Source organism: Sciurus vulgaris, assembly GCF_902686455.1.
Source record: "Sciurus vulgaris genome assembly, chromosome: 10".
Taxonomy (NCBI): domain Eukaryota; kingdom Metazoa; phylum Chordata; class Mammalia; order Rodentia; family Sciuridae; genus Sciurus; species Sciurus vulgaris.
Genome location: NC_136470.1, coordinates 137,871,320 through 137,898,374, shown reverse-complemented (window position 1 = coordinate 137,898,374; position 27,055 = coordinate 137,871,320). Strand labels below are relative to the sequence as shown.

The 27,055-nt window shown below is 42.9% G+C and overlaps 1 protein-coding gene across 13 annotated transcripts in view; it reads left to right on the top strand.

The window, feature by feature from the left end:
- Positions 1 to 27,055, top strand: part of LEKR1 (leucine, glutamate and lysine rich 1) — a 200,321-nt gene that overhangs the window by 70,160 nt on the left and 103,106 nt on the right. For 3 of the 13 annotated variants that reach the window (XM_079101111.1, XM_079101098.1, XM_079101110.1), the window contains exon 1: positions 21,735 to 22,171. The exons of 3 other annotated variants lie outside the window; for them this stretch is intronic. Coding sequence is in view for 6 of the 10 variants with exons in the window: in XM_079101098.1 (XP_078957224.1) it covers positions 22,029 to 22,171 (143 nt within the window). In the remaining 4 variants the exon portion in view is untranslated. Of the gene's footprint in view, positions 1 to 1,689; positions 4,677 to 21,714; positions 22,172 to 27,055 lie in introns of those variants that run through there. 7 more of the 13 variants (XM_079101104.1, XM_079101105.1, XM_079101100.1 and 4 more) reach the window with 7 other exon arrangements.

Below are 27,055 nucleotides of genomic sequence, written 5' to 3'. Positions count from 1 at the left end.
TTTATGGTTCCCTTAAGCAGAATGAAATGTCCTTCTTTATCCCTTCTGACTAACTTTGACTTGAAGTCCACTTTATCTGAAAAAAGGATGGAAACCCCCGCTTTTTTACTTGAGTCCGTTTGTGTTGTAGGTTTTTTCCATCTTTTCACCTTTAGTCTGTGGATGTCTTTTTCTATGAGATGAGTCTCTTGCTGGCAGCATATTGTTGGGTCTTTCTTTTTAATCCATTCTGCCAATCTATGTCTTTTGATTGAGGAGTTTAGGCCACTAACGTTCAGGGTTATTATTGAGATATGATTTGTATTCCCAGTCATTTGGCTTATTTTTGGTTTTTAAGGTGGCTTGGTTTCTCCTTTGAGTGGTTTTTCTCTAAGGTAGTTCCTCCCTTTGCTGACCTCCATTGTTGTTTTTCATTTCCTCCTCATGGAATATTTTGTTGAGAACATTCTGTAGCGCAGGCTTTGTATTTGTAAATTCTTTTAACTTTTGTTTATCATGGAAGGATTTTATTTCATCTTCAAATCTGAAGGTTAGTTTGCTGGATAAAGGATTCTTGGTTGGCAACCATGTTCTTTCAGAGCTTGAAATATGTTGTTCCAGGCCCTTCTAGGTTTTAGAGTTTGGGTTGAGAAGTCGGCTGCTCTCCGTATTGGTCTCCCCCTATATGTAATCTGATGCTTTTCTCTCACGGCCTTCAAAATCCTATCTTTATTTTGAATGTTAGGCATTTTCATTATAATGTACCTTGGTGTGAATCTGTTGTGATTTTGTGCATTTGGTATTCTGTAAGCCTCCTGTATTTGATTTTCCATTTCATTCTTCAGGTTTGGGAATTTTTCTGATATTATTTCATTGAATAGGTTGTTCATTTCTTTGGTTTGTATCTCTGTGCCTTCCTCAATCCCAATAATTCTTAAATTTGGTCTTTTCATGATGTCCCATAGTTCTTGGAGATTCTGTTCATGATTCTTAGCATCTTCTCTGTTTGGGCAACTTTATTTTCAAGATTAAATATTTTGTCTTCATTGTCTAAGGTTCTGTCTTCCAAGTGGTCTAGTCTTTTGGTGATCCTTTCCATTGAGTTTTTTATTTGGTTTATTGTTTCCTTCATTTCAAGGATTTCTGTTTGTTTGTTTGTTTTTTTTTTTTGAGATTCTCTATCTCTTTGTTGAAATGATCTTTTGCTTCCTGTGGTTGCTCTGTCAGCTTATTGGTATTATCATTCATTGCCTGCATTTGCTCTCTTATCTCATGCTTTGCTTCGTGAATCATCTTAATCATGGATAATCTGAAGTCCTTTTCTGACATTTCTTCTAACATACTGTCATTTGATTCTATTAATATAGAATCTATTTGTTTGGATCATTTTCTTCCCTTGATTTTTCATGTTGCTCATGTATCTTCCCCTCTAGCAGTGCAGATCTGGGGTATTGCAGATTTCATCGTATAGGCTTATAGTGGCCCTATAGGTTTCCAAAACCTTTTCTTTAAGGGAAGATCAGTATTAGCAGTGCCCAATTAGCAGACACTATGCAATCCTAGACCAAATAGTCCCTATGAGGACAATAACAAAATTGTCATAATAAACAGAATGAGTTCAAATATTATCTTCAGTAAAACAAACAGATTTGCAATAAGGTCTGCAGTTTCTAATGGAGGACAAAGTACGCAGAGGGATGGAGAATTTGGTTGTTAATGGGATAAGAAAAGAATATACAGAAGTTCTAGATAATAGAAAGGGTGAGAGTGTAATCAAAAGAAATTGGATGTTAGCATGCAAAAAGGGAGAAAGAGACTCTGAGGGAACAGGCAAACAAAAGGAAAAGAGAGCAAGAAAAGTAAAGAAATAAAAACATAATTTTTCAATAAGGAGAAAAAAGAAAATCTACAGTATAACAGTCATATAGTAATGAAACCTCCCAGTGTTCAGTAGCCTGATGCATGAGAGGTACCTGACAATGAGCTTCCAGTCTCCAGCAGGCCTCTGAGGATGGGATTTGCCCCACCTAAAGATCAGAGCTGCAGCTTCCAGGATTATCCAAGATGGTCACTCTGGCTTCGAAATGTGTTGGCAAATGGGGAGCTGCAGCTCAGGGTGTGGCCGTGGTCAGCAGGAGGTCCTGGAGGCGGGTGCAGTTGGTCAGGCAGGGGTCCTGGAGTTTGGGTGTGTTTGGTGTGGTTGTGGGATACTGGAGGCCAGGTGCAATCAGTCGGTCTGGGGTCCCAGTGATAGGGCACAGTCAGTTGGTCTGGGGGTCCTGGAGGGAGGGAGCAGTCTGTTGATGTGAGGGCCCCAGAGGCAGGGAGTGATCGGTTGGGCTGAGGGATCCTGGAGATGGGGCTTAGTCAGTCCGGCCAGGGGTCCTATGGGGCTTGGCTGTTGTCTCAAAATGGTAGCAGCCACATGTAATCAAACCTGCAGGTACTGTGACAGTGAACTTCCAGGCAACAGCAGGCAGCTGGTGCTCCACTGGTGGTTGGCGATAAGTTTGCTGATTATTGTCACACCATGGAGGTGAATCTCATGCGTTGGGAGATGGATAGGTATAAGGCAGGCGATGGACAGGCGAGAGGCAGGCAAATGGCGGATGAAAGGCCCACTGCTGTGTTTTTGCTCAGAGGAGTAGAGAGTGTGTGGAAAGTACAACTTTAGAGTGTGATTATCTTATTAGACCCCCTTTCTTTACAAAAAGGGTATGAAGTGGCGTAAAAGGACAAGAAAAAATTAACAACATGAGAGGGAGGGACTAGACAAAACCCTGGAAACTAGATCTCTTAAGCCCAGGGGTCAGTGTTTAAGTTCATCTTTCCTGCGGACCCTTCTGCCTGAGCTCCGAGGGTCGCCATGCTGCCAGCTTTTTGTAGGCGTGGTAGTGGAGCCGAGGCTGGGGAGGTGGGCTTAGTTACTCTGTTTAAGCAAGGCCAACTAAGCACAAGACTTAAGACTTCCCACTGCCTGTGCTTCTGAAGCCAGTCCTAACAGCCACAATGGCCAGTGCCTGTGATGTTGCACTGAGGTGGCGGTTCTCGGAGAGGGCAGCAGAACTGTTCTGAAGCTTGCAGCCCGTTTCCCGCTGTCCTCACCCCTCCACTTCCCGTGGCTTGCTTCATGTGGCCCCAGTCTGAAAGAACAAGTCAGAAGATTTTAATTTGTTGCAGGTTTAAATTAACACATTTTTTAAAAAGTGGGCAACTTGGTTTCTTCTTGGATTCTTTACATGTTATTTGTGTATTTCTAAATGGCAATGGTTTTCAAATTGGAGACAAATGAATCAATTCATTGATGAGCAGCAACTCCTGGTAGATGTCTAAACAAACACAAGAAGATTAAGTCATGGTGCTCATGCAGCTGGTTAAAGTCTTTCTTTTCTATAATATTACCATTTAGATTAATCGAAGAAATCAACAAATATGGCTCAGACAAAGTACAGCAGAGTGAAGATGCTATCATAGGAGGCCTATTCTGGAGGGGCAGAGCACACCAGATCTTAAACCTAATCTTGTTGGACTGAAGAAACAGTTGTGTAAAAAACCAGTGTTTAAGATAGGCACGGTGGCACCTGCATTCAATCTCAGCGACTCAGGAGGCTGAGGTAGGAGGATGGCAAGTTCAAGGTTGACCTTGACAATTTAACAAGACCCTGTGTCAAAATAAAAAATAAAAAGGACTATCAAGCTCCAATCCTAGAAAAAGAAAAAAAGCTGGTATTCAGCAAGAGACAAGGTTTTGTTGAATTGGCAGAACTCTTAGGGAAACTGTCTCTGGAAACAACATGAAGAACCCAACAGGAAATCTTCATGTATTATTGGCCTTGTATTAAAATTAAAGTGAAGGCATAGAGCAAATATGAAATGCTTTTCATCAGCCAAAGAGGCTTTACGTCTGAAATGACTAACCTGGACATCCGTCTGTCTTTGTAGTGCCTCCCAGGCCAACTCGAGCAGTTCATTGAGTCCTGAAGTCCACCGACACCTCTACGTGTCTTTACCTCTTTCCTCTTTCCTGTCCATCACAGATGTGATGTTTTATTATGTCAGTCACTCCTGATGGAGTCTTAAAGTCCCCTTTGCATTATTCTTTTAGCATGTCAGCCTGGAATACCCGCGTGTGGGTGACTCCAGCTAACCGTCCCCCTCGTACTGGTGCCTGACTGCTGGGGACCTGGCGCCCGCTGTTGTCTTCTCCTTCTGTGGTGTTTTCATCTTTTGCTGTGAACTCCTTCCTTACCAACAGCGTTTCTTCGAGACTCTGCAGACACACTAATGAAACTTGGACTCAGTCTAGGACTTCTTTGTGCTCTCTTCCTTTTCGTGCGAGCCTGGTCTGGACTGGATCCCTCCATCTCATCCCTCAGCCCACTGTGTGCTGACTCGAGGTCTCATCATTTCAAAGGAAAGATTCCAAGACAGGTCACCAATTATTTACTGCTATTAAATAAAAATAAGCTAGGTCTTTATCTTTCTTGACTTCTTAGCAGCACTAGACATGGTATTTACTCCCTGATTCGAAACACTTGTCTCTTTTTCTCCCAGGAGGTCATATTGTGGTTTTGTTTTCTGGCCTCTCCTTACCCTCTCCTGGCCTCTGCACTTCCTCCTGCTGTAAGTGCTGGAGCGGGTCAGGCCCGTCCACTGCTCTCTTCCGATGCCTTCCGTGTTCTGTCTTCAGTGTCCAGGTGAGCTTTTCTAGCCCGAGGCTTCAGCTTGCCCTCTGCGTTGTAGGCGTCTGAATCTCCACTTCCACCTTTGCCTTCTCTTCCGGGTTCCAGACTATTCCCTTCAACTTGCCATTCAGCACCTCTGCCTGGCTGTATCTCAACCCTGATCCCCCTGCCTTCCCCTGCACACCTGCTGCTCTTGTGTCTTAATACCAGGAAGTGTTGCTCTGTGGTCACTACCCAGCATGAAGGTAGTGTTAGGATTCTCGGTTTAAATCCTGGCTCCTCCAGATGTTTGTAGTGTGGACTTTGGCAAATTACTTAAATACTCTTTGCCTCAGTTTCCCTGTCTGTAAAATGGAAGTAATATTATTTCCTGTGTTATAGAGTTTTTTAGAGTAAAGGTCGGGGTTGTGTGAGGTTGATGTCCATGTAAATAAAATAAAATGTGTGAATCACGTATAACAAAATGATCATATTTAGCATCCACCCTGTGTATCATCCTTGATTTTTCCTGTTTTGTCCTCTTCCTCCTGAATATCATGTGTCTTTCAAACCACACAGCGCCATCCCAAGTCATTGTGTCTGGACGTCTGCAGAAGTCTTCCCAGGTGACTTTGGCCTGTCCTGCAGGGGCTGAGACCCTGGGAAGCAGACCTGTGATCCTGGCAGGTGAAAGGAGACGGCGGCATCGTTGGGACAGTAGTCGTGTTTCATTCTGGGCGGCAGCAGCCCCACGTCATCCCAGAGGCCTTTTAAACTTTCACTTACTCGTTTACTTTGGATGCTGGGGATTGAACTCAGGGATGCTTTGTCACTGAACTATATCCTGAGCTCAGTCTTTGAGACAGGGTCTCATTAAGTTGCTGAGGCTAATCTTGAACTTGTAGTTCTCCTGCCTCAACCTCCGAGTCACTGGGATTATAGGCATGTGCCACTATGCCTGGCTCAAAAGCCTTTTTTATATGTAGGCCAGACAAAGATGGCACGACACCAACAGGCTGCATCGTGAGTGCATGCTTGCAAGCGGACGTTCATGACCACGAGTACATATGCTGAATCAGGGGGCTTATAACTTTGGCTCCATACTAAGAAAGAGCTTGCTGGAAGCCTCAGCAAGGGAGCCTCACTGTGGCCATCTTGGCCTGCTCTGTGGGCCATCCCTTTAGTGTTCCTCACCATGTCATCTGCATGGTCAATCTTCCACAGTGATCCCTTAGCAAGGAGGCATTGCTCTGTGTCCACAGGCCACAATGGCCATATAAAAGCCGCAACGACATACAGCCAGAAGACAAGCCCCACTGCCTGGAAATACGAAACACCGTCACTGGGTGATGCCTAGAATAGCCTATCGTTTGTGCCAAGAATCGCCAGTCGGTTGTTGTATGGCTGCAACTTCAGAAGTCCTATGTGCTAAAGCCATACCAATGTTCTCTTGGTGATCTGGAACACACACACACACACACACACACACACACACACACACACACAATACTAAGCATGGCACATACCCCTCCCTGTGCTGCTATTAACAAATCAAGTGCAGTGTGATTTTGTAATACCACCTGCTTCAATGCCACCTGCTTCATCATTCCCTGGGCTTGTGGGGTCGGGGAAGGCCAGTAACATGTCTTACAGTCACCTGTCCAGTGACCTAGATCTCAGAGCTCTTGCCACAGAACTCGCCTCCGATACACTGCACAGCTGTGGGGGTGCTTCATTTGCTGTGTCATCCAGATGTAGCTCAGCTCACTGGCTACTTTGTCCTGTATCACTATCAAGCCACATAGTGTCTTGTCTCTGGCTCGATAGTCACCACCATCCTTACAAGTGCTTGTCCATGGCTAGAGCCATCAGTAGCATCAGTGTAGCCAGCACTGGATAGTAGAGGTGCCTGCCTCTAAGGTGAGGGCTTGTTTCCGGTTCACCCTCATAGGTAACAGGCCCTAGCACCTCCTGAAGTCTCTTGTCCTCGCCGGCTCCTAGCACACCTGGACTCTCTTGACCCCTCTAAATGTCTCTGTGGTCTTGACTGCTTTGTAACCTCTGCTGTTGAGGAGGGGTACTAACCCCTCCATTTTTAGGGCACTATACATATTGCCATCCACCCCTGAATTTCACAAGCGTAACAACAAAGTGGCCAGGGGCTCTCCTGACTTCTGACTGAATTATTTCCCAAGTTCACCACCTCTGCTTGACAGAAGGAACGTGGTGGATTTGGTTGTTTCATTTTCTTCACTACCGCTGGCTGGGCTTGCAGGTGTTACTCTTCATCCTCCTCCTCCTCCTCCTCTTCTGAGGCTGATCTTTCCAGGGTACGGAGATCCTCCTCCAGTGATCGTACTCCAGCTTCCAAGGCCTCTTCCTTATCTTGCAACTCCTCCATCTTGGCAGTCTCTTGCAAAGTCACGTTGGCTCCTGCTTCAGAGCTGTAAGGAACACCCTTCCCTCGGCCCCAGGGGCCGCGTGTGCCTCCTCAGACTGTTTCCCTATCCCATGCTAATGGACCAAATCTCATGCTGCTTGGTGGCCACAGGATGGGCCCCCTGCCCCCCTGCCCACAGGGGCTGAGGCACCTCTCACCTGCCTGGGATCCTGGTAATTGTGCCAGTTGTCTTGCAGGGACTCAGACCTTGGGAGACATACTTGGGATCCCAGCAGGTGAAAGAAGTTATGAGGTGCAGTTGGGACACGAGCCATGTTTATATTTCCAGGTGGCTGGCAGCCCCCGTCCTTCCATAGGCCTTTTTATATGCAGGCCAACAGAGGCAGCACCTCGTAAGCAGGTAATGTAGGCATGCTCGCGGGCAGATGTTCAAGACCTTGATGCATGTGCTGCATCGGGTGCTCTTGACCTAGGGTGCATACTAAAAGCAGCCCTCCAGAGGCCTCGGTGAGGAGCCTGGCGAGGGCCGTCATGGGGCTGCCCTCCCTGTTGCCCGACTCTAGCCCACTCTTGCTCTCCACCCAGGTGATCGGGCCGGGAGGCGTATCTGATCACGCATCCTGCTGCCTCCTCCTGCCGCAGGGTCACGTTGTCCTTAGAACGAGGTGAGGGAGCCCTCTTCCAGCTCTCCACAGGCTCCTCTGTGGCAGGCGCCTTAGCCTAGTTTTCGGCTCCTGAGAGGTCACATACTCCGGTCCTCCTTCCTCCGGACTCCTCCCCCTCCCACCGCCTCTGCTTCCTTTTCCTGGGCTTGGCTGAGGTGACAGGTACAACCCAGGCATTTGCCAAGGCTGGCAGTGCCCACACGGCCTTTGTTTTCCTTTCATGGTTGTCTTAATTACAACTATTTTGCATTCCTGGTTCTAAGTTTCATGAAAACTAGTCTTTTTTCTTTGCTTTATTCTATCCCCAGCACCTAACACAGTTGCCTGGCACGTAGTGATGCTCTACATATTTGTTGAATTGATTCATTTATGAGCAGATAGGAAAGAACACGGTGGCTTCCTTTGTCTGACTCTGAACCGTGGAGCTGAGCTTTCCCCGTGGATGAGGAAAAGGCCAGACTCTTTCCCAGCCTCCTTTGCAGTAAGAGTGACTTTCTGTGAAGATTCTGTCAAATGAGATGGAAGTGAAATCCTCTGGGGGTGTCTGGGAAAACCTGCACCGCCCCCTCTTGGGTGCTTCCTTCTCCTTCCTACCTCCACCCAGAGGATGGGCCGAGGGAGCCCAGCCTTGGCAGTGGCGAGGACCAGTGTGGAGTTGTGAGAGGGGAGGGAGCCCGGGTCATCAGTGACACCGTGGCACCCCTCCACTGGCTTTGGGTTTCTTTTTATATGAAAATAATCATATGTAACCAGATGCAACCCCGAGTGCATACACCGCCTGCCTGCATTCCTCGCTTGTACCTAGTGTGCGCTGTTCTGGTAATGGCCGTCGGTAGGCGATGGAGAGGTGGGTGGATGTACAGTTAGGCTGTCGTAAACTGCTGGAGAGCCCAGGCTGTATTTTAGACATTTTTGTACCCCATTCCCCACATCTGACTTTATTCAGCCTAGCACTATCCTGCATGTTACCCCCAAAATGTTTTTTGATTATAGTGTTAATTGGGGACTGAAGAAGTTTCTCATCAGGAGAACTCTGAGTTCTAGCTTTAATTTAGATGCTAAAAGTGAAATCCGCTTAAGGGGGCAGGTCTTTGTACCCTTAATCCAAAGAGACACTTGCATCCCTGATAATTGTGGTGTATCCTTGATAATATAGAAAACCAGTAATCTTCATAAAGGAATCAAGGACAAATGTTAGCAAACATCCTTCCTTATGATGTTTAAACAAAGTAATCTTTATTAAATGAAAGAATGTCAAGTATTCTCTGCTGAGGTAGCTCATTATAAGATGACCACCCAATTATGGTTCAATTTGGGAATGTTGGGAGTAGAAGGAGGTGCCTATCCATAATGATTCTTGAGAAATAAGCTCAATCTGGAACTGTTCTGGGACTTACAATTAATTTTAAGGAAATAACTCATTTCTATATGTCAAAACTATAATTTTGATACAGACTTGATGAGAGCATTCTCATTCAGTTGTTTCACATATTTTCCCTTGCTGAAATAAACTACTTGTTCCTTAGGGTTATATTTATTGTTCAGGATCCTTCTTGGGCTGGGGTTGTGCTCAGTGGTTAGAGTGTTTTCCTCGCATGCATGAGGTACTGAGTTTGATTCTCAGCACCACATATAAATAAATGACTAATATAAGGTCTGTAAACATCTAAAAAAATTTAAAAAGACCCTCTCTTTGATGATGTTACCTCTAGTTCTTCCCACAGTGTCCTTTTTGATCCGATATAGCAGTCAAGCTTTTAAAACAGCCCCGCAGTTGGAGTCTGGGTCTGCCTTTCTGTTGGTGTTTGTTAAGCCTTGCCTTCCTAATACGTGGGACTCTTTAAGAACAGAACCATGGCTTCCCTTTCCCTGTGTCCCTGCGTGACCTAGCACAGTGCACAGTGGTGGGCCCAGGTGGGTGCTTCCCCCGTGCTAATGAGTAAGAAATGAATCACGAAGCCACAGTGTTCCACGTTGGCTCTCTTCTCGACTTTAACCCGTGTGTCATGGAATGTTCTGCGCCTCCTGGAATGTGCTCAGGCTTGTGCATTACTTGTATTTTAAATGACTTCCATGTCAAGAAAGGAGAAATGGGAAGAGTGTGTTTCCCACAGTTCTCACCGGCTTTACTGTGCCTCCGTCTTTCAGTCTCTGTTCTGGGCTCGAAGCTCACCGTGCGGGGTTCTCTAGTATTTGTTCTCAGACAACTGCATAGGGAGCTTTCTGTGAAACGTATTTCTTGCTTCACTTCTGTGGGTTCCGGATGAATGTCAATGACAATAGAAAGCGTGTCTTTTGAATATAATTTAGAAGGTGGAACCACAATAATCTCCTAGAATTTATATTCCACTTTTTCTATTAATGAAGGTGAATTTTGTCACCAGTGTGCATTTACTCCTCAGTGTTGTCATCTGCCCTCACAAGAGGAGGGTGGGTAGGGCTGCTGGCCAGCAGGCACCTGGTGGAGTGCCCGTGCCTCAACTCGGGGAGGATCAAAGACACAGGGACAAGTGGAAGATGACGTAGTCACACTCCTGCCCCCAGGGCCTGGGGAGTGCAGGGGGGCAGGTGGGAAGGGAACCGTGCAGTTAAATGTCAGGTAGCATTTAGCCAGTTGAGTTCAGAGGAGGAAACAGTATTTCACTTTTGTAATAATTATGCATTTTTGTTATATCCATGATTATGTAGATAAGCCTAAAACATTTTAAAAACTGTGTTTTCTTCAGGATTTTTGTGTTTGAAAGACTTGTACTATATATAACATAAAGGTGAATAAAATCACCTTTATTTTCATAAGGAACACTTTCACAAATTTTGTGTTAGTGGAATAGTGGATTGTTTTTCTTTCAAGGAACATGGCTCCATATTTAGAGGTGTGTTCCTAAATAGTATGAACTATTTTTTTGACATTTTGTGTGCCCATCAGAATGGTGTATTGAATTCTGAATTCTCCACTGAAAAATAGTTGAATGATTCACTTACACATTCTGATACATATATATTGATAAAAGTCCCTTGGTAATTGTACAGGAGAGAGAACAAACTACTCATACAGTCATGAATTTTAGTCCTACAGTCGATCTCATTTAGAATTAATTTTATCCATTAGAAATTTTAGAAATTTAAGATGGATCATTATTATTGTGTTAAGGTGCTGGGATAAGGGTAAACCTTCTGCACCTTCCCTGCCATTTGAAAAATTCCATAAAGATTTAGCTTAACTCATTCATTTATTCATGAATGATTCATTATTTTCTAATTTCTTCCAGATGGCATATTTTGAAAGTCATTTGAATATTCATCTACCTATATTTGAACATTCATCAATGTTTATATCATTATGTTATTATTCTGACAAACTCGAGAGAGTTGTCTAGTTTATCATTTCACCACTGACATGACACAAGGCTCATTGTGATATACTCCCGGGCACGGAGAGGATGTCTCATTTTCCAGCTTTCCACTGGCTCCAGTGAAACTGTCCAGTCAAAGGCCATCGCACAGGAGGTGGTCAAAGAAGGTCTGAGTGGGGAAAAGGAAGTTGGTTAACATTCCTTTGAAGAAGAGAATGTGCAGTTGGAGGCATGGTTGTCTCGTGACTAGTCTTACCAACAGCATGTGCTCACACTCGGGCTCACCCTGGAAGGAGAAGATGGCCCCCTGAAAGAGCAAGTTAAGCCAAATCCACAAGATTCTGTCACCACGCCACACATAGGTCTTTGAGTTAAATGAATCTTTTTTTAATGCTTTTTTTTGTGTGAAATAAATAATTTTATGAAGTCAGGGGCTTGCTTCAGATATGAAGCTGGAAGATTTTTAAGATTCACAGAAGGAGAAGCAGAAATAAAAGGATTGCAAGTACCTGTTAGAATCAGCTAGCAGCTTGGAGTGCTGCTGATATGGGAAATGTGGCTACTTAATATGCCCTGTTCTGTGCTTTTTTTCCCCCACTCATATTTGTTTTCTCTTTCCCCAACCCTTCTTTTTGAAGTTGTCTGTGGAGGAGCAGCTTTTTCTTGGAGTATCTGCCGTTATTACTCCTCTAGGCCGGCTCGTCGAGGGTTCTCGGGTCTTTCGCACGAGCATCACATTCCAAACACAAGCCTGTCTTAGATCTGAGCCAAAATCAAAACGTATCTTGTATGCTTTTGAGAAGTTAACTCCAGATAATCTGTTTTATTGCTCTTATTTCCTAAAAAGGAAAGTTTTTTTTTTTTTTTTTTTTTTTTTTTTTTTTTTTGCAAATGTGAAATTATAGATTTCTATATCTTACTGTCTTTGGCTAGACATTTTTCTCAGGTATGTGCTTTTATCTAGCAGAATGGGTTATGATTTTCTCTATTTACTATCCTCTTTTGAAGGAAAAAGTTGGCCACTGAATTAGACTCTTGAGTTTTCGCTGGGTTAGAAGACCGCCCTTTGGCACCTCATGATGCGTTGAATTGTTTTATGCTGTCTCGAGAAGGAAGCCGCAGCTGGAAAGCAGGAATTAGACCCAACGGTCAGGCCGCACGTCACTGTACGCACGTTTTGTTTGTTATAGTTAAAAAAGATCCAGCAGCCTCCTGTTTCCTCTTTCCCTTAATGCTGCCTGTCTTTTGCCCTGATCTGAAGTTGGTTTGGAAGCAGAGGAGATGATGAAAACAATTTGCCGTGGAGGTTGGAATGCTGAGTGGCCTGATGAGGGAGGGAGAGAGACCTTGCCAGATCCTTGTGCTGCTCAGAGACAGACTAATGGGGGCTGACTCCGAAAATGTCTCCTGCCCATGAACACAAGAATCACACCGGGCCCTCTGCCCGTGAACCCCTGGGCTTGCAAGAAGGGACTTGAAAAAAGCAGACACTCGGGATTTGTTTAAGTTCTTATCTGCTTCTCCTCCTCCCTGCCCACAGCACTTGAGGTCACTGCTGCTCCCCTCCTTCTCTAGGTAATGCTGTGCTGCTCCTCAGCTCTGGGGATCGACTTGTCCCAGGTAGTATGAGCATACAGTGTGTAAATCAAAATCCACTTTGAAAATGGTCTGCAAAGAACTAATCCAAGATAGAAAATCAGAGCACGGTTTATTCCAAGGTCACATTAGTACCAGGGTAAGAGTTCTGCTCTCTGGGTTTGCATCCCAGCTGGTCACTCACAGGTTGTGTGGCTCATGCCTGCACCTGCTCACTCTCCTCTCTCCCACCCCGTTCCTCATCTGTCAGTGGGGCTGAGGATGTTTCCACCTGATGGGAATATCATGGTGTTCGGATGTACTTGGTTCACGCACACCATTGAGCACAGGGCACTTGGCAAATGCCCGATAGGGTTTTACTTCTGTTGTCACTGTTATCATTCTTATAAATGTGTTTTCATGCTGGGGAATGCAGAAGTCCAATCACCCAGTCACCAACAGTCAGAGAGACTGAATTGCAAGACTGGTTCTGACTTGAAAAGAGAACGTTAGGGATCTAGTTTTGAGAGGTTACCACTCACATAACTCTCCATTTGCCTTCCATTTTCTCACTACAGGTCATCTGCTAAGAACTGACCATGTGTGCCATCTTCTCTCTAGCTTCTGTGCTTTGGTTAATGCCTCTCTGGTGTTCCTTGCTTACCGTATCCTTTCCTAATGCAAAAGGACCCTAACTTGCCCTTTACCATTGGGTTTCCTGAGCCGAGTCCTCCTCTGTGCTTATGTAGACTTCTGTATGTGCTTGTTGATTGACCAACCAGTCTTCTGCATTAACTGGAGTTTTTTGATGAATGAATAAGTGCATGACTCAGATGAGACTGAGTGGCAGGAATTATGACTTAGTTGGTACAGTCTGATGGCTGGCAAGGGTGAAGTGCCTCAGGCCTACTTAGCACAGCTTCCTGTTTGCAGTGAAGGAACCCAGCCAGAGACGCGCAGGCAGTCCTCCTCAGCTGGCCTCTGCTTCTGGTTGTGCTGCTTGTGGAAAGCCAGAGTCTCACAGGTCAGGGCACATGGGACACTGCCCTGGAGAGGCTCTGGAATTCCGATTATGGCTTCCCTGTCCAGGGAGGCCCCAGGTTCTCTGAGAGTGGAGAAAGGAAAAAAAGAAGTCCTATGGTCTGTGTCTTTAGCCTCTCTTGGATGAATGGCATCCAGGAGACCGTCTTGGGTGAGACTTTTATTCACAGCTCTTAAGTGCCTGATGTGGGCTATGTGGCAGATATCTGAAGATCAGATAAGTCAGACTCTGGATTTGACAGTGGGACAGTCTGGGGGCATGAGAAAACACTACTCTTGTAGCTCTCTTGGTGTATCTTTCAGATTGGCCTTACTGATCTTTTAACAAGAAAAACATTAGCATCCAACTTCACCAGGATGATGGAAATAGCATTTATAGGTGTGGGACTGTCAGATTTCCCCCATAGTCAAAGAAATGGTGTTTTGGGGTGTAAAAATACCCCAGTGTCCCTTCTACTTGGGAATTGGGTGGGCACATTGGCTTGCCGATGGAGTCTTCAAAGGGAGTGTTTGAAACAGCCCCCTGAAACAGTGCGTGGGCTCTGTCCTGGCCTGGAGTGCCCTTTACTGTGGACAGCTCATGTAGAGGGATAAAGCCTTTCAGGACTCACTAGACATTTGAAATAAAATTAGTCACATGGAATGATAAAATTAATGCTAAAAATAAAGCATTGCTTCTCAAAGTGTGAGGTTCCTAAGAAGTATTGAGAAAGTGTTCTGTGATCCAGCTTTGTATGGAAAATACTCTGTATCTGTCTCTGCTTGGTGATTCACTCTAGATGTTAGTGCAGTGCTTTGATCTGAATGTTTATGTCCTCCCAGAATTCATATGTTGAAATTCTAACCCCTAAGGCAATAGAATTAGGAGGTGTGGCCATTGGGCACTTAGGGAAGACCCCCCCTTGCTCTCCTCCAAGTGAGGTTCCAGTGAGGGTGGCCTTGAGACCCAGGAAGTGGCCCTTGCTTGACATTGAGCCCGAGGGCCCCCCAACCTTGAACTTCTCAGCCCTTGGAGCTATGAAAAGTGAAGTCCTTCCTTCGTGAGCCATCCCGTCTAGAGCATGTTGTAGCTGTCCAGACAGGTCTGCTGTGCAGTGGAGTTTGGAAGCCTTAGGTGAAGGAGCCTGTCGTTTCTGTTTTTCTTTATTGTGAAGCCATTTCTGGGTCGTGGTGGGGCACTTACCGTAGAACACATTTTGACAACACTAAACAACATTAATAAAGCATTCATGTGGCAAGAATACTGCTAAATCCCTAGCAGAATCCCTTCATTGGAACCAAAAGGCAGCTGAGAAGCTGGGGCTGGGATCCCCCAGGAGGTTTAAATGAAGAGCACTGGAAAGCAAGGGGTGTGTGCCTTCGGCAGAGCTGCTGCTGGTGCCGCTGTGGTTATTAACAGGGAGGGAGGCAGAGAAGGCTCTGCGTGAGAGAAGCTGCTGCCGTCGGGCAGACTGCTGGTCGGAACAGTCATGTCTCCTTGCCTGCAAGTTACAGTATCTTGCTACCTGTCAGTATAAATTCAGAGTCTCCCCATGATTTTAACCATTTTCTGTCTTTATCTCTGCCTATTTTTTAAATATGCAAAATAAAAAAGAATTCATTTATTCTTATAAGAATTCCTCAGATGAGTGTCAGGCAGCCACACCATACCTTTCATGGAAACACTGTTCAGATAACTTTAAGTGGATTCTTAAAACATCTAAAATTCAGCCAGTGAGTTTTAGAATTAGATGATATAGCAAACTCAAATGCCTATAGGGTATCCAGGATAAGTGAGAGAAACAGCAGGGCAGGAGCTGTAGTAAACTGAAAAATGCATGTTCATTAAAGGAGGCAGCTGTTCCAAAGGATTGGCCTTTTCTGTAGGGGCGGCTAGTCTCATGGTTTGTGAATCACTTGATCGTCAAAGAGAAGCAGAGAGTGTGGATCTTTATGTAAAATCTCTCAAAGTTAAAATGCTGGTGCTCATTTTAAAAGAAATCCTCTCTGCAAGTCAAATAAAACATGCTGAAGAACCAGTTGGTGACTTTCTAAACTTGGCAACCGGAAGGCTGCTCCTGGCAGACCCCAGGTGGATCTTGACACGCTCATCTCTGGCTGACGTTCATCACAGAACCTTAGTGTGATGATGCTCCTAACCAGCCCTGCAGCTGGAAGACTTTTGAGAACCCTATAAGCATCGGGTTAAAGTTAACCTGAGACACAGTAATGTTATTTGATAATCTGAAAAAAAAAAAAAATCATGTTACGTTTTCTAATGGCATTGCCACCAGGCATGAAGCTTTCAGTATAAGGTCAAGATTGAATCAGAGAACGTTTAATGAAATGCTGACAACAGAAAGACTGTCCAAAAGTAAAATAGGTTTCATCACTGTTTGCAAGAGCATTTTGACCAATTTATTTTTACATAATTTAATAATTTATAGTTGAATATTTTCCTCATTATGGCAAGTAGTCGTTTGAATTTTGATTAATGCTATGCAGGTCTCTACTCTCACTGTTGGACGGTGAAATGAAGAGTGTGTGATATCTCATTGAGTAATTCTGTGGGTATTTTTAAATGGCACTACACACTAATGAAACTATTTGATCTTTGATTTGGAAGTAATCATAATAACTCACATTTTTTTCCTGGTTAATAAATATTTTGAGAAGAAAATAGAAGTTTTTCTAGCAAAGTTTCTTTTCCTCTCTCCATTACTCCTTAACAGCACCCTCCCTCCTTTGCTGTCTCCTCCTCCTGCTTTAAACCCCTCTGGGGATGCACCCGGGACCTCCAGCAGAGTCTTCCTGTGTTTCAGAGTGCACAGCCGCACAGCCGCGGTGGGCCCCTTGCCTCTCTCTGCCGGCTGCTTCACGTCTTTGTCAAACCCTGTGTGACTGCTTCCATTCCACCCTCTCCCCACCCAACGGAGCCGCAGGACAGGCGCCCTCCATGCCTGAGTCCTCACTGGTGCTCCGCATGGAGTTGTGCATAGGCTGGGTGTGTACTGTGTATCTTTAAGTGAATGATTTGCACTTTTCTTTTGCCCCTAGTGTAATTACAATTTGAGCCAGAGAGAAAAATAGTGCATGTTCTCTTTTCCTTCTATGAGCTGGTTACTGTTGCTTCAAATCTTACAAAAGAAAGAAAGAAAATCCCAAATTTTAATGATTCTTTGAACATCCTACAGTTTTCTACATTATCTACGGAAGCTCACATATCATTCTCTTGAAACTTTTCACATAAAAACATATGAATAGACTAGTGTTTAAAAACACACATGTAATCTAGTGATATTTATCTTTTTTCATAATTTCTACTATGATGAAATGTCCCCACTAAAACACTTGTTGAAATTTCATTCCCATTGTGATGTATTAAGAGGTGGAACCTTAAGCATGAGTGGGTCATGAGGCCCCGCCCTGGTGAATGGATCTGTCCATTAGTGGACTAATGGATTAGTAGGTTCTTTGGAGGGTGGGTCTGTAGAAAGGCCATTTTGGCTCTGCCTCTTGATGCATCCCACTTGCCACATGATGCCCTGCCCCGCTCCAGATTCTACAGAGTTCCCACCATCAGGAAGGCCCTCACCAGAGGTGTGGCCCTTGACCTTGAGCCTCTGACCATGGACTCAAGAGCTGGATAAACCTACATAAGTTACACAGTCCATAGTATACATTTATAGCAACAGAAAACGAACCAAGACATAAAATTGGTGCCAAGGGAACGGCTGTTGCTAATAGCAAACACCAGAAAATGTGAGGGTAATTAAATGTGGTTAATTTAAAAAGCAATGTTGATTCAGTTCAGTACAAGGTATCTTCTACCTTTCTGGGTACTTTCAGTACATTAATATACTTTCTGGAGAATGACTGGTAAAAAATTAAGACTATCCTAACAAAAGGATGTATTTTAGTGACTAAGTTTTTTTTTTTTTTTTTTTTTTTTTTTTTTGGTCCTGGGGATTGGACTCAGGGGCACTCAACCACTGACCCACATCCCCAGCCCTATATTCCTATTTTATTTAGATACATGGTCTCACTGAGTTACCTAGCACCTCGCTGTTGCTGAGGCTGGCTTTGAACTCATGATTCTCTTGCCTCAGCCTCCCAAATCACTGGGATTATAGGCTTGGTCCGTCTCACTGGCTGTAACTAAGAATTTTGTGGAAATTTTGAATTGTCACACCAATTTTCTAAATAAAAGCAATAGAAAACAACTCCACAGGAACTTAAGTATTTGTATTTACAAATAATTTCATTTTAAAAATCATTGCTGTCCATAGGCTCGAATGTCAGTGACATTTCTGGTCCAGTGCTTGCTCCTGATGGTATTTCTGAAGCTGTAGTAGCTTTTGAAAATAGCGACCTGGTTTCTACTCCCAGTCTCACAAAGTGCTCATGTCTTCCCTGCAGAATAAGAGCTCCTTCTGGTTTTATTGAACCTAAGTGACTTATCTACCTGTAGTACGTGGACTCCCACCCCGTCCTCTACTCTCGTGGAAGGAGTCCCCGTTTCTAGGTGTGTTTAGGTGGTGCTTAACTGCAGAGGAGCGTCGCAGAGCCCCTCGTCCTCACGGCAGATGTATGTGGGTTTCTGAAGTTTATTCCCAGGAGCTCAAGTACCTGCTTATTTTGATTGATTTCTTTGTTGTGCTTCTTCCTCGCTTTCCCTTGACCCTTGGATGCCTGTGCCTGTGAGACCTTGGCAGAATGCGAGCCTGAATACCTCCCGGGTCATTTTGGCAGACTCGGAACTTCCATCTGTCCTCTTTGATTACTGCAAAACCAGTAGGAAGGAAAGACTAAACATAAATTAATATTTAGACCCAGGAGCTTGACAAAAAAAGAACATAGATTACAGGTGGTACGATGCCTAATGATGGGATCATCTTTTTTGTGTTTTCTAACATTTTTTATTTTAAAGTATTTTAAATACAATTATAGAATAATTTTAGTATGAGAGATATTAATAGATAATCCAAATGAAAATGATTTAAAAGGCATGATAATACCTTCTCCTCTGTTGTTTTACAACTCAGAGCTTCTCACACAATCCATTTTAATCAAGTTGACTAAGAAAAACTGGGAAGTAGATAAGGGTAATAAATGTGCTGTTCTCATAGCTGCATTGGCAAGAGGCTTACAGTACAGGTCATCTCACTCCAGTACAGGACTCTCCGCTAGAACACGCTGTTAGTCTCACATTTTCAGGAACACTGTCTGACTAGACAACATCATGTCCTCATGTCAACACAGTGTTCAAACCCTGCAGAATTATGACTGCTCAGAGAGAGCTGTGTGCTTGCACAGTACATACTGTATTGCAGCATTTTGTGGAATGTTTGCTTCATAGAGCTGACCTGATCCATACAGTAGAAGGGGACACGTGCTTCTCTGCTCGTGTGGTTTGTAACCGTGCTAGCTGCTAGCGTTTGATTTGAAGGAGGCAAATATCCTGCTGTAGCCAGAGCAGAGGCCAGGTGGTCAGGAGCGTAGTCAGAGGGCTGGGCTGTTACTTAAGCATGACCTTCCTTAGGGAAATGTCTTCAAAGAGGGGACCTTGAAAAGTGCCTTAGTGTACATTTTTCTAATGACAAAAAAGAAAGTGGTTTGTAAAACTACAGGCTGAGAAGTCTTAATAGTTGGAGTGGGCTTTTATTTAGATGTTTTGCTTTTTGAGACAAAGTCTCAAGGTTGACCTCTGTCCTATCTTGGGCTCCTGAGTGGCTGGGACGGCAGACACACCCAGCTGGCAGGGTCTGGAACCTGCTGGGCAGGTGCTCCATCATTGAGCTGCACCCCAGCCCTGGCATAGGCCTTTTTTAAGGAATGCTTAATACATATTTAAAAAATCTTATTATTCATGCGTGTACGATATAAACTTAAATTTCTTTAAATTTCGTTCTAATGTCTAGATATTTTCCATTTATAAACTTGAGACATGCTTATACACACACAATGAGACCACATAGTTTTGTTTTGTTTCGTTTATACTGGGAATTGAACCCAAGGGTGCTCAGCCATTGAGCCACGTCTCCTGTCCTTTTTATTTTTTATTTTGAGACAGGGTCTTGCTGAAGTTGTGAGGCTGGGCTCAAACTTGTGCTCCTCCTGCCTTAGCCTCCCGAGCTGCTGGGGTTCCAGGCATGTGCTACTGTGCCCGACTCCTTGTAGGGTTTTTTTTTTGTTTGTTTGTTTGTTTTTAAGTTCTAATTTTCAAGCAACACATAAATACACCTTCACTGTAAACTAGTCTAAATAGTGTGTCAAGCAGTACCTCCCCCTTGGCCCTCCTCTCCACCTGTGTCCTAGGGGTAACTGATGAACGTTGCTAAGGTGGTTGTTTTCTAAGATATCTGTGTACACGTAGACCTCGGCTTCATGTTGTGCTCTTGCTCTGTGTCAGTACCTTGCAGTCTGCCCTTTCCTTCTCCTTAATGGGAAGTCTTGACCTGCTTTCCAGGCCATGACATAGGGATCTGCTTCGTTCCACAAGACTGCAATTTATTTGTTTTTTTTTTTGTTTGTTTGTTTGTTTTCTTCTTTGGTTTTTTGCTATTGTGGTGGTAGTGGTTTGTTTGTTTGCTTTTGCTTCTCTAAGACTGGCCATGTATGGAATATACTGACCATGAAGGATGACCAGAGGCTAATTCCTTTTATTTTGCTACTAAAACAATATTGATAACTTCCAAGATTTAAAATGATAGATATGTTGGACCTACACAAATCACTTGAAATCACCCTTTTTATAACTATTTATTTTGTGATAATTTTAGACTTACACAAAGTTGCAAGAACAGTACAGAGTGTGCACAGCTTCCCCCAATTTAGCATGTTAAGAAGAAGCCTTGATAGATACACAAAAAAAACTAAGAAGACCAGTATTTAAAAACAATTTTTATTTGTACTTTTTAGTTATACATGACAGAAGAACGTATTTTGACATATCACACATACATGGAGCGTAGCTTCCCCTTCTTTCAGGGTACATGATGTGGAGTCACACTGGTGGTGTGTTCACATGAACATGGGAAGGTGATGTCTGGTTCATTCTTCTCCCCTCCCCCCACCAAATCCAGTGAACCTCCACTCCACCCTCCCCTCCCCATTGTGAATCAGCATTCACATATCAGAGAGAGCTTTTGGCCTTTGATTTGGGGGGTTTGGCTTATTTCACTTTGCATGATAGCCTCCAGTTCTATCCATTTACTGGCAAAAGCCATAAATTCATTCTTGAAAAGACTATTTTTAATTCCAAAAAGTCATACAAGAATATAAATGTAATTGTGGCATAAAGTGTGGCTAACCAATGAAGAAGAACGTAAATACTGAATATAATTTAATAGAAATGATGGGTTGAACTACCTTGGGAAGATGAGAGGAGGGAAGGGGTTGGGGCAGGTACAGGTGTGCAGTTGTATGTAGGAGGATCATTTTTTATTAGCCGCCTACCCAACATCTGCTTCCCATCCCATTTTAGTAGCAGGACTGTGAATACACCTGGGGGCTCATCCGCCCGTGGTGAACTCCATCTCCAGCTTCACTTCACTCAGCTCTAGCTGAGGCCACATGGCTAAGTTCCGCGTGGTATTCAGTGGTGCTTTGAGGGGACTGACTGACTGGCAGCGCGTGGAGGAAGCCATATCTCCTGCTGCTGCTCCTCTGGAGTGGGGGTGCAAGCACTGGGGCTTCTGCCTCCACGGTGGCTGTGGGAACAAAAGGGCGGAGCGGGGCTTGGTGCACCGCACACGTGAGCTCCTCTGTGAGGCGTGTGCAGTCAGACTCGAGTCCTAATTATATGTAGCAGAACTGGATATTAGCTGACTTTTCATTAGGATGATATTAGAATGAAATATTAAGCAACAGCAGTATAAAGTTGTTATTTAATAATATGGAGAAAAATAATAGGAGAAAAACAGGAACAATTGAAAGTGGTTGCCACTGGCACTGGAAACTGGGTAAAGGCGAATAATTGCTACTTTTTCTTAAAACTGCTTCAGTAATATTTGACATTTAAAATTATTATGACATTTTAAATTTAAATTACTTTAATAAAATATGTTTTAATTAATATTTATGTATACATGCTCTGTGAAAATTCGAAGAGTACAAAAGCACATAGAGTAAAAGCTCTGCTTTTCTTCTTTATTCTTTCTCTTTTTCTTCACCTCTTAAGTTCACTTTCCTGTCCAGGAATCTTGGTTGGTTGGTGTGTTTTTCTCTATATTGTTTTTCTGTACATTCATAGAGTATATATAAAGATGTATTGTTTTCTTCTACGTATTCTTATTAAAAGTATACTTTTATTTTAATTTAAAACAGTTTTCACTAGGGAATATTTGTAATGTATGTAATATTGTGATGTATGTTATTTGTTTATATTTTTAGAATTCGAGATGCAAGCATGCAATTAGAAAGTCAACGAAGTGAATATCAGAGAGTACAGAAAGAATTGAGTCAGTTGCAACATGAATTAAAAATTAAACATAGACTGTCACAAGTCTTCAGGTAAGATTATCCTTAAAAGTTGAAAATCTTAAAAACTTTTAACTTTATTATAAAAAAATTCAAATACATTTTAGTATTATGATTTGGTATGAGTTAGGAAAATCCAGATAGCTTTACTTTTTTTGTAACCATATAGCAACTGAATAGTTTCACTAATAAAATTTAAATTGGGCAAACATGTTGTTTTATTAACACCTTGTTTTCATTCTTATTTTGTAGTAACATGTAAAATAAAAGCATGGTAGCTAGCTTGTTTCTCTTGTTCAGTATTCCATGGTGTATTTGGTCTCCTGAGTGACAGTTCAGTGATCAAATGTGACAGAGGAGGGAAACTTGTTGGTAGTACTAGACCTCCTAAAGTTGGGAGTCTCCAACATAAGTGGTATTCCATATATTTGTTTTTGTTTTTGTCCTGGACATTGAACCCAGGGCACTTAACCTCTGAGCCACACCTCAGCTCTCTCTTTGTATTTTATTTAGAGACAGGGTCTCACTGAGTTGCTTAGGACCTTGCTGAGTTGCTGAGATTGGCTTTGAACTCAAGATCCTCCTGCCTCAGCCTCCTGGGCTGCTGGAATTATAGGTGTGTGCCACCACTTCCAGCTTTATATGCTCTTTAAAGGGCTTAAAATATCTGAAGATAAAAGCCAGTGTTCTAAAGAACCTACTGCGTACACTTTTTCTTAAAAATTTCACTGAAGCTAGGTGTGCCACCACAGGCCCATAATCCCTACAATTCAGGAGGCTGAGACAGGAGTGTTGCAAGTTTGAGGCCAGCTACTTAGTGAGACCCTGTCTCAAAAATAAAATAAAATTAAATTAAATTTTAAAAAATGGGTGGAGATGTAGCTCACAGAGTGCCTGTTGGTTCCATCTCCCAATACCACAAAATGAATGAATAAATAAATAAAAATAATAAGTGAAAATAGCATTGACTGTATTGAGAACGTTTATGAGAAAGAATGGTTCCTTTTGCATTTTGAGTAACTTTTAGCTCTTAGAAAGGGAAACAAGTTAGATTAACATGGCAAGTGACACAGACTTAGGAAAACTAAAATCATGCTGCATATTTTGAATGATAGGCTTTTGTTCTTAATCTACTGATTATTACCAGAAGCATTCCGATAACAGAATTCACTGATTGTTTTAGTGCATTATCTGGTGATAACCTACTGGCTGTCTGCCTTTCATAAATGCCTTGCACGTAACTGATGCACAGTAAGGAATTCTTGAAGGAATGACGAATGAGTGAAATCTACTCGGAGCACAGGTGACCATTTTTGGTATCAGAAATCCCCTTAGCCACTGGGCATGGTGGTGCACACCAGTAATGCAGTGGCCGGTGAGGCTGAGGCAGGAGGATCCCAAGTTCAAAGCCAGCTTCAGCAACTTAGTGAGATCCTGACTCTAAATAAAATATAAAAAGGGCTGAGGATGGGACTTGGTGCTCAGTGCCCCTAATACCAAAAAAAAAAAAAAAAAATCCCTTTAGCCTTTTATAGGAATCAGGTAGTGAGCCAGCAGTCCAGGTGGCACCCCCTGTTCTCACCAGGACCACTGGTGTCCGTTCTTGGCTCCTGATAGCTTTGGGCACCCAGGTCTGTAGGGGTGTGCTAGCTCTTTACCCATCGGTGCCGTCCCAGATGGTAGGACCCCTGTATCTGAAGGCTGGACCAGGCGTGCATCACACGAGCATCGTGGCCTCAAGGTATCACGGAACAGATACAAGTGATCCTCATTGTTCATATTTTTACAGTTCTTGAAAAAAGTTAGACATACATACTTAAAAGTTATTTCATTCTGTATTTTAATTTTTTAAATAGTACCCTGGGCCTCGCTACGTCCCCAGCATTATACTTTTAACTGCTTAGTTTGTTCACCTGTTTTCCATAGGCCTGTGATTTTTGCTTATTTTTAGCCAAAATTTCACATATTAAGAGTCTGAGATCTGATATATAAAAAAATAGTACATGCTAAAAACAACTTTGGAATAAACATCCAGCTAGACATTTAAATACAAATGAAAGTTTGTGCTAAAAAATGAAGATAATTACTGGTTTTATTTATATTTTCACTGGTAGATAAGTACATAGGAAAAGGCCGACTGGTAAAAATAAAACTAACCAAAGGTTGGAGACGTAGTGACTTTTGTTGTATCATTAAAAGCTGATTTTAAACTAGTTTATGATCATTTAAAAATATGTTAGGACATGAAACTTAGTGACTGCTCTGATAAAGAAAAGGAGCTGTAATTGCAATCTCTCTTAAACAGGCGAGGGATCGAAATCCGAGCCCTCCCCTCAGCAGCCATCACCTCTGAGGAATTCCAGAGGAATTTGGAAGAGATGGGTCATCTGTGTTTGGGTCACAGTACTGTCTTCAGAGCCTTTGCTCGTGTGTTGATCACCTGGCAAAGTGCTCTCCAGGTTGTGTCCCTGTCCCCCACAGCCTTCTCTCGCAGGCAGTGATCAGGAGCATTTGCAGTAGGCCGGGGCGGTGGGCTCAGTGTGTCCACTGCTCAGACTCTCCTTGGAAGTGACAGCCAGCTTAAGAAGGCCTATAAATAGGAACCAACACCACGGACGCAGGCACGCTGCACTTCCTGTGAAGCGTTCCACTCTGGGCCACGTTTGAAATTTCCCGGCAGTGTATACTTTCAGAGACTCCTGTTGAGAATCTTTCATAAGTCATTCGAAACATAAAATACTTAGTTTTTAATTTTTTAAATTTGAAATCTAGACTGTCATCTCTGACATGTTCAATGCCAACTTGAAGCTCTCTCACTTTTCCTTCAATTCTTCAGTCTTGTTAAGACTCCATGTAATTTTTCTCATCTTCCCAACCATGTTCTAGCTTTTCTGTTGTTTTATATCCTTAATCCCATAGTTTATTACCCTGCATCTTTTAAAAAAATCTTCATGGAGATATGATTTACATACCACAAAATTGACCCATTTTAAGTGGACAATTTAATAATGTTTACTAAGTCCACAGAGTTGTACAACTGTTTACCAATATTAGAGCATTTGAATCACCCCAAAGACAGACTCATGCCATTTACAATAAATCTCTATTCTCCCCCTCCCCACAGTCCTAGTTAATCACTGACTTTCCTGTTCCTACAGAATTGTGTTTTTCTGGACATTTCATATATATAGAATTTTATGATATGTGGTCTTTTACATTCAGCTTCTTTCACTAGAATTTTTTTTTTTGAGGTTCATCTATGTTGTGACATTTATCAGCAATTTCCCTGTTTATTGCTAACTAGTATTCCATTGTATGGATATGCCACATTTGTTTACCATTTTATAGCCAATGGGCATTTGGATTGTGTCTACCTGTCGATGCTTATGAATAATGCTATAATAAAAATTCACATGCGAGTCCCTGTGTGGACACACGTTTTCATTTCTTTGGGGTAGATCCCTAAGTACAAAATTACTGGGACTTAGGGTTAACTTACATTTCGCTTTTCAAGAAACTGCCAGGTTGTTTGAGAAGTGGCTGTACACTCACAGTCCCACCAGGAACGAGGGTTCCGGTTTCTCTAGGTTCCCAGCAACACTTGCTATTGTCTGTCTTGCAGATTACAATTAGTTACAATGAGAAATAGCATCTCACTGTGGCTTCCGTTTGTTTTCTGCCTGACTGGTGATGCTGAGCATTGTTTGATATGCTTATTAGCCACTTGTGTATCTTATTTGATGAAATATCTACTTCAATCTTTTGTCCATTTTTTTAATTTGCTCGTTTTCTTATGATGGGACTGAAAGTGTTCTTGTATGTTCTGAGTAAAAGTCCTCTCTCTGAAATATGATTTGCAGTTAGAGCTCCTGATCTGTGACTTATCTTTTCACTTTTTTAGTGGTGCTTTTGAAGAGCAAACTTTATTTTGGATGAAATATAACATCTATTTTCTTTTATGGACTGTGCTTTGGTGATATATTTAACTGCCTAAACAAAAGTCACAAAGATTATTCTCCTATAATTTCTTCTAAAAGTTAATTAAAAGTTTAATTCAGGTCTAGGATCCATTTGAGTTAATTTTTGTGTATGAGGTGAGGTAAGGCGAGAATCTAAATTGATCTTTTCTCATGTGGATATTCAGTCTTTCCAGCATGGCTGTTGACAGACTATTCCTGAACTGTTGAGCTGCCTGGACATCCTTAGCCAAGATCAGCTCACCAGGATCGGGGAGCTCCCAGCTCCCCATGCTCTGTCCCGTTCCGCCTGTGTACATGTCTGTTCCCAGCTCCACCTGCTCTGTCCCGTTCCGCCTGTGTACAGGTCTGTTCCGTGTCCTCACCATACGCTCTGAACACTGCTTTCAGTCCACTTTGAAATGGGGGCTGTGAGACCTCCAGCTTTCTCAAGGCTGCGCTGGCTGTCCTCTCCCTTGCCCTTCCATCTGCATTTAGGGTCAGCCGCCAGCCTCTTCGGTATGTTTGGTATTGAATCTGTGATGGATTCAGTTGTAGAGAATCACTTTCTTTAAAATACTGAATATTTTAATTTAATGGACATTATGTATTTCCATGGAGGTCTTCATTTCTTTCTGAAATGTTTTATTTTCTTATATTTCTCTTACTACATTTATTTTTAATGTTTTATTTTTGTGTCACTGTGCTACTATGAATGGGACTGTTTCCTAATTTTATTTTGGGGATTTGTTATCATTCATATACAGAAATAAAATTGTTTATTTTTTTGCATGTGCAGCTCGGGTCTTGCAACCTTGATGAACTTGTTTACTAGTTCTAGTGGTTGAAGGATATGGAAATGATAACCCCCAGGACAGGGAAATGATGGCCCGAAGGGGCTTCCCTTGGAATTGGCTGAGTGACTCTCATGCTGGGAAGCTTGACTGGAGCGTCGGGTTGA